The sequence below is a fragment of the Balaenoptera ricei genome, chromosome 3, assembly GCF_028023285.1.
Source record: "Balaenoptera ricei isolate mBalRic1 chromosome 3, mBalRic1.hap2, whole genome shotgun sequence".
Classification (NCBI taxonomy): Eukaryota; Metazoa; Chordata; class Mammalia; order Artiodactyla; family Balaenopteridae; genus Balaenoptera; species Balaenoptera ricei.
The window spans coordinates 92,274,745-92,287,156 of record NC_082641.1 but is presented as its reverse complement, the minus strand read 5'-3'; the positions used below and the strand labels follow the sequence as shown (position 1 = coordinate 92,287,156).

General features: G+C 42.4%; 1 protein-coding gene across 1 annotated transcript in view; it reads left to right on the top strand.

Annotated features, from left to right (window-relative positions):
* Nucleotides 1-2,290: 2,290 nt before the first annotated feature.
* DCP2 (decapping mRNA 2) overlaps nucleotides 2,291-12,412 on the top strand; it is a 46,322-nt gene continuing 36,200 nt past the window's right edge. Inside the window, exon 1 of the mRNA XM_059916878.1 lies at nucleotides 2,291-2,439. Within this exon, the coding sequence (XP_059772861.1) occupies nucleotides 2,387-2,439 (53 nt within the window). The 5' untranslated portion in view covers nucleotides 2,291-2,386. The remainder of the gene's footprint in view (nucleotides 2,440-12,412) is intronic.

Sequence of the window (12,412 nt, the reverse complement as noted above, 5' to 3'; positions counted from 1 at the left end):
CCACTGATATTTCTGTTGCTGTCTCCAGGCTCCTTCTTTGGTCTCGAGGCTGGGCAGCTACAAGGCTTGCAGGCTTGCCCTGGTGCAGCACAACAACATCCAACTGCCAGCATCTGGTCATCACGTAATTATCTTTTCCACCTGATGAGGGCTTTGCCTGAGGGCTTTTTCTGGTCAGCAGAGCTTGCCTTGCTGCCCATGTGGCAGGCTGGGATGCTGACCCCAAGGGCAGCCCTCAACCAATAGCTGGTGGAAATTAGTATATAAATACTCTATCTTTCTCACCCCTTGAGTAGGATAACTCTGAGGTGTGTTTCATACTGGCCTTCAAAGTTCTCCAGCTCCAGTTAACTCAGTGCTAACTTTGTTGATAATAATCCTTTCATTGGCTTTCTTCCCTTCCTTGACTCACTTCCCTGCTCTGCCACCAGTCTCTCCCAGGATCACATCTCAAATCAACTACTCGCACTCAAATCCTTGTCGCAGGGCCTGTTTCTTAGGAAACCCAAACTAGACTTGTACTGTAGCAGGGAGGACTGAATAGAACAAACAGAATACTCCAGCCTGTGCTTCCCTACTTGACTCCTAGAATATTTCCAGTTTGGCCTGAAAGGATTTTCTTTACGGGGAATTTGACCAGCTGGAAAGAATGACCTACAGATACCTATGCCATGTGTTCCCAATCAGCAGCCCAGCCAGACCATCCTACAGTGAAGCTCTCAGGAAACAAGTCCCACCCACATGCTGGGAGTTTCCAATCAGCTTTTATAGCACTTGACTCCAGTTTTATAGTTCCATACTCTTAAGTATGAGTGAATAGTCGAGGACCACCATTAAACTTCTAATATGATAGGTGGAGGCCAAATTAATAGGAAAAAGCAACTGAGAGGAATAAAAGACTATTCAGGAAGAAGAAAACTTTTGAAATGTATTAATATCCTCATAGAAACAGAGGATCTATGAAGCAAGGCTATGACACCACGACGAAGAGCCATTTGAAGAACGAAAGAAACTTCTAGAAAAGTAAAAACTACAGATGGCTGGAAAATAAACTCGAGGAATCTTCCGATAAAAAGCAAAAAGAACAAAGGTGGAAAATAGGAGAGTAAAATAGATGGTAACAGGGCTCCTATACCAAGTTTGGGCTTGAACGTACATCAGAAGCTGATGTGGGTGGGCTATCAGAAGCTGAAAAGATAGTAACCTGTTCATATCTGGACAAAACAAAACAAAACCTGGGCAGGTGTACAGTCTAAGAATGGAGGTGGAGGAGGTACTGGTTAGGCAGCTCTTAGACTAGTGAGAAGAAATAATGCGAACCTGATGTAAAGGCAGTGAGCATTTTAACAGAAATTAAAAGATGGGAGATTAAATGGCAGAACGGACTAAACTCACGACTGAGCAGGTGTGTGTGGGCCTGTGGGTCTGATACAAAAGGAGCAAGTTGAGAAATGGATGCATCCAGAGTGTCTCCAAGGATCCCAAATGGATTGGACTCCAATAAGCAAGATGTGGAACGAATGAGGACTAGCCAGTTGGAGTGGTGTGAGCGTGCAGGAGGTGGAATGCAGATTCCCGAGTTCAGGTTCAATCAATTCATATTTTCTGAGATCTTACAGGGTGTCAAATACTGGGGTAAAGTCCCTTGTCTTCACAGTCAGGGTTGGGTGCCCGCAGAGTGAACGAGGTGAGCCACCACAAAAATGACAACTCTCTTGGGGGTTTGTAGCGAAAGGAGACACAGCCATTGGCCTGGAGTTGCTGGGGGCGGCGGTAAGTGTGTGTGCGGGATATCTGGTGACAGGAACCACGCATGCACACTCGTGCTGAAAGCGCCCACGGGCTCTGCAGTACAGAGGTCGGAGCGCCTGCTCGGTCACGGAGCGGAGGTGCAGACCACGCCGAACTCCTGGATATTGGTCTTGGGATCTAGTGGGAAAACCTGAGCCCTCCAGACTTCCTAATAGTGCGAAGGAGGCAGGGTGCGCATGCGTCTATCCACCTCAAGGCCCAGTCCAAGGCGGCGGGAAGTTGGTTTTCTGAGTAGCAACTGAGCAGCTTGAAGACGGATTGGAGCCGACGGACCAATAAACAAACGTCTCATTGGCTTAGTTTGCTCAGGCTGCCGGTTCTCCAGCTTCCCATTGGGCCTTTCAAGCAGAGCAGGGGCGTGGCTCCCGGGGCTCCGCCCCCGCACCGCGGCCCAGCCTCGGGGTCCCAGGCTGAGGGAGCCGGGCGGAAGTGAGCGGGTCCCGCCCCTTCCCCCTCTCGTTTTCGTTGGAACCGCCGCCGCCGCCGCCGCCGTCGTCGTCTGCTCTCCGTGCCGTACCCTCGGTCCCCGGCCGCGCGGAGCCGGGATGCACTGCTCCTGCTGTGGGTCCTCATCATGGAGACCAAACGGGTGGAGATTCCCTGCAGCGTCCTGGACGATCTCTGCAGGTACTGGGGCGCCCCTCGCTGCTCCGGCCCCCTGTCGTCCCCTGCTCTTTTTTTCTAAGTTTCGGCGACCCCGGACGCCTCCGCGTCTCCTCCCCCGGCTCACATCCTTGTCCGGGCTTTCCCGTCCCGCCGCTGCTCCCTTTCCCCGTCGACCCTTATCTCGGACGACACCACCCCTCTTTTTCCGCCGCAGCCTCCCTGTTTCTCACGCCCCCCTCCATTCCTCCTCGCGCAGCGCTGGAATTTCCTCATTTTCTTAGTTCCCCAGCTACTTTGGTTTCCCCGCAAGCGAAGCCGCTTCGCCAAAGCCTGGATCTTTGGCATTTTGGGGCAGCCCCTCCCCCCTCCCATTGCTTTTTCTGGCTCTCCGGCTTTCACAGACTGTTTTACCCCCTCCTCCCTCCATCACATTTCCCCAATTCTGTTGAAAGACTCCAAGGTTTTTAAGTCTTAGAATCCCAGGTTCTCGGACCTACGCAGGGAGCAATTTTAAAATTTACCTTTTCCCCGGAGTATTCTTATGGGTCCGTGGCGTTCTCTGTAAATTGCTGTAAAGAATTATTCTTTTGTTCATCCCCAAACTTATCATTGGAAGTGGGGAAAAAAGTCTGGAGTTGCTTTCCCCACCCACCCCCGCCACCCCCAATCTCTTAATTATCCTTCTTAAAGGAAATTCTCATCCGCTGGGTTTTAACTCCTGGAGTACTTTTACAAGAGAAATTTCCTGCGTTCTTCTCTCTTGTTGGCTATGATTTCAGATAGCCAAGCAAGTGTAAAATGGCCTTAAAATTTTACTTCAGGAAAAGGAAATCTTTTTGGTGCAGTAATACCCTGAGTTGTCGTCGGTGTAAGTGGGTTGTGAAGTAATTTTAATTACAAATGAGTGAAAGCTCTGATTAAAACAAACACATTTCACGTATTTATGTCTAAAAGTCTGACTTTTAGTAGTTGTGTCGCATTCACGCCTCTTTTAATGGGAAAGGAAGAACTAATACTTGTGGAGTTATTACTGAGTGCCAGGCAGGCACTGGCTGCTCTCTTCACATGTATCATTTAATCCTCGAAACCACCCTATTTGGTAGGTGCAGTTTTTTCCATTTTCATCTGACAGACTCAGGTTGTAATTTACACAAGGTCACATTCATCTTAATTTAGAAAATCAAGATTTAAGACCTAGGGCTTTTTCTCTTTAATGTCTGCTTTTTTTCCTACGCAGGTGGATGAAATAGAAAGTCAAGTCTAATGTTATATCCTCACAAAAGAAAAGTACATGTAGATAAGTAAATAGACTAGTTCTGCAACCACTGAGAATTAACATCACTGTACTTCTTTAGTGATGGTATGATTATAACTTTTGGAATACGATAGACTCGAATGAACCACTTAAAAGGCACTCATTTTCTATGATCATTTTTCTTAAGAAAAAAAGAGGTTTGATGTCTGTCTTAGGTAAATGACTGGAAGAACATATACCAGATGTGGGATTACGATTTTTATCTTCTTATTCATGTTTCCAAGATTTTTTAGAGGATGTACATTTTATAGTTAGAAAAATTAAATATGAGTAGTATTTGGAAAGGTGAGCAATTGTTTATGTATGAATTAATAGGGATACAGGTGATTTAGAAAAGATGGGTAATCTTATACTTTTTACAGGCATCTAAACTAATTGTCCCATTAGTATTGGGTTTATTTTGTATATTATGGAGGATTACATCATTTAAAGAAGTCATATCACCATTATGAAGGTGGTTGATTTTATGTGTGTAATCTTACTTAAAAATAATGGTGTTGTGTTTTGTAGACTTCATGTTAAACATCTGTTGTGTTAAATAAAGATTCTTGTTTTTCTAGTTGGTGTATTTAAACTATTTTATACAAATTTTTTGGAACAGAGAAATATTTCTTTTTTTCCTTTAAGAAAATTTTTTGTAATCACTGTGTTTTGGCTCTGTAAGAATGATGTGTTTAAAAATTAGGGCTAGCCACTTGTTAAACTAATAGTGAAACTGTTACCAAACCAAACTTGCGTCTACTCGCCTGACGTGCAGCAAAGCCTATACTGACACTGGTTGTGGTTGAAGGGAAGTACTGCATTTATTGCTGGGCCATGCAAGGAAGAATGGACAGTTCATGCGCAAAAGACAAACTCCCCAATGGCTTTCAGGGAAGGGTTTTTAAAGGCAAGATGAGGGAAAGGGTCCAGGGTGAGTCATCAGCTCGTGGACATCCTTCTGATAGGTTGGTGGTGAGGTAACAGGGTGGCATTTTAGGAATCTCAGATTATCAACCTGGTTTCAAGGGTCTGAGGTCTGCTTGCTGGTGGTTAGCATGCAGTTGACTTCTTCCACCTGGTGGGGGTTTTAGTTTCTGCAAAACAACTTTGGGATAGGGCTCAGGATATTATCTATAGGCCTTGAGGAGGAACTAAAGGTCCTTGACTTTGTTTTATGGCTAAGCCATTATCATTTTGTCATGCTAGACTGCTTTCCTTTGTTTCTGCATTTTCTTGCTTCTCTGAACCAAATTTAGTCTAGGAGGGTAAAACTTTTCTGTGAATAAGAGGTGACTGATAGGGGGTGGGGATGTCTTTTCCCAGGAAGGCTCCTGCTCCGTTTTAAAACCAAATAACCATTTCTTAAAACTTGAGGTTTTAAAAGTAATACCATTTTTCAAGTTAATATTTATAATATCTTTGTTGATTAAAGATTTTTAAAATTTTTATTTATTTAAAAATTTATTATTTTTGGCTGTGTTGGGTCTTCATTTCTGTGCGAGGGCTTTTCTCTAGTTGCGGTGAGCGGGGGCCACTCTTCATCGTGGTGCGCGGGCCTCTCACTATCGCGGCCTCTCTTGTTGCGGAGCACAGGCTCCAGACGTGCAGGCTCAGTAGTTGTGGCTCACGGGTCTAGTTGCTCCGCGGCATGTGGGATCTTCCCAGACCAGGGCTCGTACCCGCGTCCCCTGCATTGGCAGGCAGACTCCCAACCACTGCGCCACCAGGGAAGCCCTAATTTATTTATTTACTTGTGTATGTATGTATGGCTGCGTTGGGTCTTTGTTGCTGTGCCCAGGCTTTCTCTAGTTGCGGTGAGCGGGGACTACTCTTTATTGCGGTGCACAGGCTTCTCTTGTTGCGGAGCATGGGCTTCAGTAGTTGTGGCGCATGGGCTCAGTAGTTGTGGCTCTTGGGCTCTAGAGTGCAGGCTCAGTAGTTGTGGCTCACGGGCTTAGTTGCTCCGCGGCATGTGGGATCTTCCCGGACCAGGGCTTGAACCCGTGCCCCTGTATTGGCAGACGGGTTCTTAACCCCTGCGCCACCAGGGAAGTCCTGTACTTCTTTTTTAAGTACCTGCTGATTTATAAGTTTGGTCTTGACTCTTGTTTTTACTCTCTTTGTGTCTTCTCCAGTTTTACTTCTTATGATCAGTACCTGTAAGGGTCTTTTTGCTTTGTGTTATTTTGATTTTTGATAAATTACATAGTCCTGCTAATCTTGTCTATGTCAGTTATTGACCATATAGTAATATGTTTTGGAGGAATGTAAAATTTGAGAGTGATTTTTATGTGAAACATTAGAGCAAGAGACTTAAATTTTCAAGATGTGACTTTATAACCATTAGACAGCTTATAACCTAAGACATGAAATGTTATTTTTCAGGTGGTTGAATATGGGACATTTCATTTACAGGAATACTGTGCAGCCATTAGAAATTCCTCAGGCAGTTAGCAAACAGTAAACTGAAGGAAAATGTTTGTGTCTTGAAAATGTACACAATATTACTACTGAGGGTAATAACTAGTCATTTTATGCCCTTTGTTAAAACAAATTTTTAAATGTTTTGTATATGTATGTTTGTGTGCATGCACAGGAGAAGTCTGAAAGTAATATATACACCAAACTGATAAAACTGGTGACTTCTGGGTGAAATGGAATTGGAGGAGAGGAATGGAAGACTGTGGTCTAAAATGCTTTAGTGAACCAAAATTACTTTATAATAAAACATGTAGGTGTATGTAAAAAAGTAAATCAGCACCATTTTATGGTGATATTTGCCTTTGGTGCGCCATGATTTTTGACATTAAAAGTAAAATACGTAGTTTTTCAGTACTATTTAAATTATCTTATTAAATATTTGGAAAGCATGTTTTTAAAGTAAAAACTGAAAACTGCAGTTTGGTAAGTTATTTCTCTTAAAGAAGTGTTTGGAGTTTTTTATAAGCCTCGTTAAGAATTAAATTGTAAAGCCACTCCAGTGTTAAAAGGAGAAAGGTATTTTCTAGCAACTAATGTTGCTGCTATTTTGGTGATCGCATAGGTTAATTAAATAATTTGTGTTTATCTTCATCTTGCCATCTTAGTGTTCAGTTCACCGGAAACATTTTTGTATTAATTGTAGTCCTTGTGCTAATGCTTTGTCTATCTGTGGGAACATTGGAAAGGTGACATTTTTGTTAGGTGGAGAAATTTTTACCATAACAAAATATTGTGGAAAGCATTTTATTTTAGCTATTAAAATATACATATGTATGTATATACAAACACTTAAATCTTTAAAACAGATCAAAAACATTCACAGAATGAAAGCATTGAAGTTTAATTTTCCTGTATCAAAATTTCCTATTTCTTACAAAGTTTCTTAAAGAAGTTAGCCTTTCAGTATTAAAAATGTACTCATCTGTAAGGTTTAAAAAAAAATCAAACAGTACAGATGAATTTATAAAATGAAAAGCAGCAGTCTCTTGCCCTACCCCTTTTATCCCAGTTCTGCTCTCCAGACTTTTACCTGTTTTGTGTTCAGTTTTCTGGTGGATATTTCAATATTTTAAAGTATACTTGCACCAGTTTCTATCAACTTTAGATATTAGATTGAGGATTTAGTGTATCTTGGTAGATTATTATTATTATTATTTTTAAAAGTTTTATTTATTTATATTTATTTTTGGCTGTGTTGGGTCTTCGTTTCTGTGCGAGGGCTTTCTCTAGCTGCGGCAAGCGGGGGCCACTCCTCATCGCGGTGCGCGGGCCTCTCACTGTCGTGGCCTCTCTTGTTGCGGAGCACAAGCTCCAAACGCGCAGGCTCAGTAATTGTGGCTCACGGGCCTAGTTGCTCTACCGGCATGTGGGATCTTCCCAGACCAGGGCTCGAACCCGTGTCCCCTGCATTGGCAGGCAGATTCTCAACCGCTGCGCCACCAGGGAAGCCCAATCTTGGTAGATTATTAAGTGAGGGTTTAGTTTACACTTACTGTTGCACTTGTCCTACTTCCAATACAGTTATATCACTATTTTAAATTGTTCCATTGGTTACCTTCGTGACTTTAATATACTTAAAGTTATATTTCTGTTTTACGGACTTCAGTGTCTCTTGAGTCTGTATTTGATAAGGTGAGGAAGTTAGTGCCCCATCATTTCTTCCATTTCTTACCCATTCCCTCAGTTTCTATCCAGGTGAACTTAAAATAGAAGTTAAGATTGATAGTAGTTACATTACATTTTGTAACCTTATGAAATCTTATACGTTTTGCTACTGGTTGATAGCAAAAGCTGAATAATAATAATGGCATTTGTTATACATTATTACTATGTAAATATTTTTCACAGTAGAGGCAAGTCTACAATGGTTAGGATTTTGTTTCTTTTCCATCTGGCCATAGTCAAGATCCTTTTGTAAGAATCTTGAAAGAGAATGAATGTCCTAATGAATTCTCTTTTCTTACATTCTACGAATTGCTCAAAATAATACAGTTTAATTTTTCTTTTGGAGAAGGAAGCATATGATTTGTTCACTATTCCCTGATTCCTTCTAGCTATTCTTGAAATAATTTTTTCCCCTTTTGTTCTGATTTTGACTTTTTGCTTCATGTTTGGACTGTGATTCTCTTGTACATTTACCCTTCTCCCCCAACATGCCCAAAGTTTCTTGCTGCCGTCCACCATCACCCCCTCATCTGCTCCTTTATTTTTTATTTATTTTTTTTAAAGATTCTTTTTTATTTTTTTAAGTTTTTAATTTATTTTTGTATTTTTGGCTGTGTTGGGTCTTTGTTGCTGTGTGCACACTTTCTCTAGTGGCGGTGAGCGGGGGCTACTGTTCGTTGCGGCACGCGGTCTTCTCATTGCGGTGGATTCTCTTGTTGCAGAGCACGGGCTCTAGGTGCGCGGGCTCAGTAGTTGTGGCTCATGGGCTCTAGAGCGCAGGCTCAGTAGTTGTGGCACACGGGCTTAGTTGCTCCGCGGCATGTGGTATCTTCCCGGACCAGGGCTCGAACCCGTGTCGCCTTCCTTGGCAGGCGGATTCTTAACCACTGCACCACCAGGGAGGTCCCTGCTCCTTTATTATATCCTTGGTCTTACCCTCAATCATACTAGTATCTACTGTTCTACCGAATTCTTTTTTCCTGGAGAATGCCATTTTGGAGATTTCCACTCTCTTAGTCTAATCTGGACTGGTTGCTTCTTAGTCTTGCCAAACAAGTGGCACACTAGAATTTCCTTTCCCAGCTCTCCCAGGTTATATCTCTTCTTTCTTGAATCCTGTTTTATGCTTTCTTGGTTTTCATTCTTGTTTAGCTGGTGTACATTCTAAAGTAATTTTCTTTGAGGGGGTCATTAGAGAGTAAACTTTCTGAGTCCGTATGTGACTGAAATGTCTCTTTTTCTTCTCACAGTTATGTTTCCAGGTGGTCCAGGGTCCACACTTTCAGTACCAAGGTTCCAGGAGATATCCTCAACACTGTCTTTTCTTCACAACCAGTTTTTTAATGTGTTTAATTTTTTCTTTGTCACGAATTAGATTTTCCTTAGACATTGGGTGAGTTTTTGGTTGCTGTTTCATATTTAAGATGAGGCTGTAGAGGGACTTAACTTGTTGATAGGCTTCTTTATGAGAGTAGATAGGGAGCTGACCTTTACGCTGGGAGACTGATAGGCTTCTTTATGAGAGTAGATAGGGAGCTGACCTTTACGCTGGGAGACCCTTGAATACCAGTGTGTAGGAGTTTTGCTTTGGGGTGCCAACACTCAAACCTATCTGCTAAAGTTAGAAAAGGGCCTTGGGTGTTGTTCCTCCTTCCCCCACCTTTTGTAGGAGAAACTCCTGACTGTCAGAGGAATGAAAGAAGAGTGGATGTTCTCCTATTACATAAATAGACCTCTCTGTTACCCTTTTTAAAAGTTTTATTTCTTCTCATCTTCCAGCTTACCTTTCTTCATTTGGGGCTTTTCTGGAGTGGGATAGGAATGGGATTGGATTTCTCTGTCTTAGGCACTTTCATACCCCATTTTAGATTGTGGTTAGTATCCTCTAGAAATTTGTTGAAATGCAAATTTTTAAAAAATTTTACTTATTTTATTAATTTATTTTTGGCTGCGTTGGGTGTTAGTTGCTGCACGCGGGCTTTCTCTAGTTGCGGCGAGCTGGGGCTACTCTTCATTGCGATGTGCGGGCTCCTCATTGTGGTGACTTCTTTTGTTGTGGAGCACAGGCTCTAGGCACGCGGGCTTCAGTAGTTGTGGCACTTGGGCTCAGTAGTTGTGGCTCGCAGGCTCAGTAGTTGTGGCGCACGGGCTTAGTTGCTCCGTGGCATGTGGGATCTTCCCGGACCAGGGCTCGAACCTATGTCCCCTGCATTGGCAGGTGGATTTTTAACCACTGCACCACCAGGGAAGTCTGAAATGCAAATTTCTAGTTAAAAATAGTAGATTGAACACAAACATCTACTCCACAAAAAGAGTAAAGTTTAACAATTTTAAATGCATAACCCCACAAGAAAAGGAAGATCGGGTGAAGGGATGAGCAACAAAACTTGGAAATCATACAGCAGAAGGGAAAGTGGCATATGACTTAGCAGACCTGACAGAGTGAAAGACTACTGTAGTAGTCTACTTCAGAATTAGAGAATATTGAAAAGTGGCAGAAGTGAGTTTATGCATCCTGTATACATATTGAAAACCATCCTTCTTCCCCTGCTCAGCTCCCAGAATGTGGCAGCCTGGGCTTTACCCTCCAGATAGGAGATTGGAAGGTTCTTGTCTAGGTGATCTGACTAGCCCATGAGGAAACACCTAAAGATAACTAACATTGGAGGTTCCTTGATTAAATGGCTCAGCCTGATCACCTTAAATGGCGCCTCATAGTTTGACAACCTTCCTAATTAGCTTTGTGGTCTATCACATTAAATACAAACATCTGAAATAGGCCTCTTAACACAAAAGGTAGAGCATAAAACTAACAAGAACAAAAAAAGCAACTGAAAAGAATCAAACTATGCAGGTAGAAGAAAACTTTAAAACAAAAAAACCCCTCAAAACTACATTGATCTCCTTAGATAGGTAGGTTTTTACAGTCATGGAATAATAGAATTATCTGTGAAAGCATAATTTAAACAATTAAAAATAGCCTTTGGAATTTTAAATATGAGAGTAGAAACAAAAACCTCAATAGATGGCTTGCAAGAGACCGTTTCCCCAAAGTAAGGGGGCTTGAGAAATTAGAGATAGGAAATATCAGAGAAAAGTGAAGAATCAAAGGATCAGTCCATGAGGTCCTTTAGTACTGAAGGAGGTGAGTTTCTAAATAGGTAAAGTCCATTGAATGGGTGATGCAGTAGATGAATAATAGACAACTGGGAAATTTCAGAACATTGAGGATAGAAGGAAGAACCTGGAAGCTTCCAGTCTGAAAAAACAGGTTGGACAAAGGAATCTGAGTGGCTTCAGTCTTCACATCAAAATTATAGGCTGGCAGGAGTGGGCACTGTCTTCAGGATTCTGAAGGAAAATGATTTCCAACCTGGAATTCTTTACCTAGCCAAAGTGTCAAGTGTGAGGATAAAAATATTCTCAAATTCACCATGTCTTAATATTAATCTCCCCTGCATCCTTTTTCCAGAAGGCATGGGAGGATGTACTTCGTGAAAATAGGAAGTACATTAATTAGGAGGAAGACAGGATGAGATCTAAATTCAGGATGGGGCTTCCCTGGTGGCGCAGTGCTTAAGAATCTGCCTGCCAATGCAGGGGACACGGGTTCGAGCCCTGGTCCTGGGAAGATCCCACATGCCGTGGAGCAACTAAGCCCGTGTGCCACAACTACTGAGCCTGTGCTCTAGAGCCCGCGAGCCACAACTACTGAGTTAGCGTGCCACAACTACTGAAGCCTGCCTGCCTAGAGCCTGTGCTCTGCACGGAAGAGAAGCCACTGCAATGAGAAGACCGCGCACCGCAACGAAGAGTAGCCCCTGCTCGCCGAAACTAGAGAAAGCCCGCGCACAGCAACGAAGACCCAATGTAGCCAAAAATAAATAAATAAAATACATTTATAAAAAAAAAAAATACAGGATGGAAGCGTTGGGAACTATAGGATGCTAGTGAAAGGATAGTATAGGATGACAGATGTGTATTATGTGAAGTGACAACCACTCCAGACTGGAACAGATCAGAAGGCTCAGGGATAGTCTTCAAGATGAAACCGATGTGTCTGAATTAACATCTTGAGAAAAAAAATTTAGGAAACTAGTGGAAGATTGAGTTAGTGACAAGTATAGAGAAAACAAAGCAAAGACAATGACGACATTTATTAATTAGTGGGAGAACAAAGGATTGTGCTTAAAAGGGAAAACAATCGTAGCTTGTCACATGGCTTAGTCGTGAATTGCGTTTGCAGAGTCATAGTAATGTAAAGACTGAATTTTTTATCTAACCCGGTGGTTATCAACTGGGAGTGATTTTGCTCTCCTCAGGGAACTTTGGCAGTGGTTGGAGATCTTTTTGGTTGTTACAGCTTACTGGAGAGTGCTATTGACATCTAATAAGCAGAGGCTACGGATGCTGCTAAACACCTACAGCACACAGGACAGCTCCTCTCAACATACAGTTATCAGTTCCAGGTGTCAATAGTGCTGAAGTTAACAAACTAACCAAACTAAGATACCATTTTGTTGGGAAGATGGAGAGATGAGAATGGTGTGT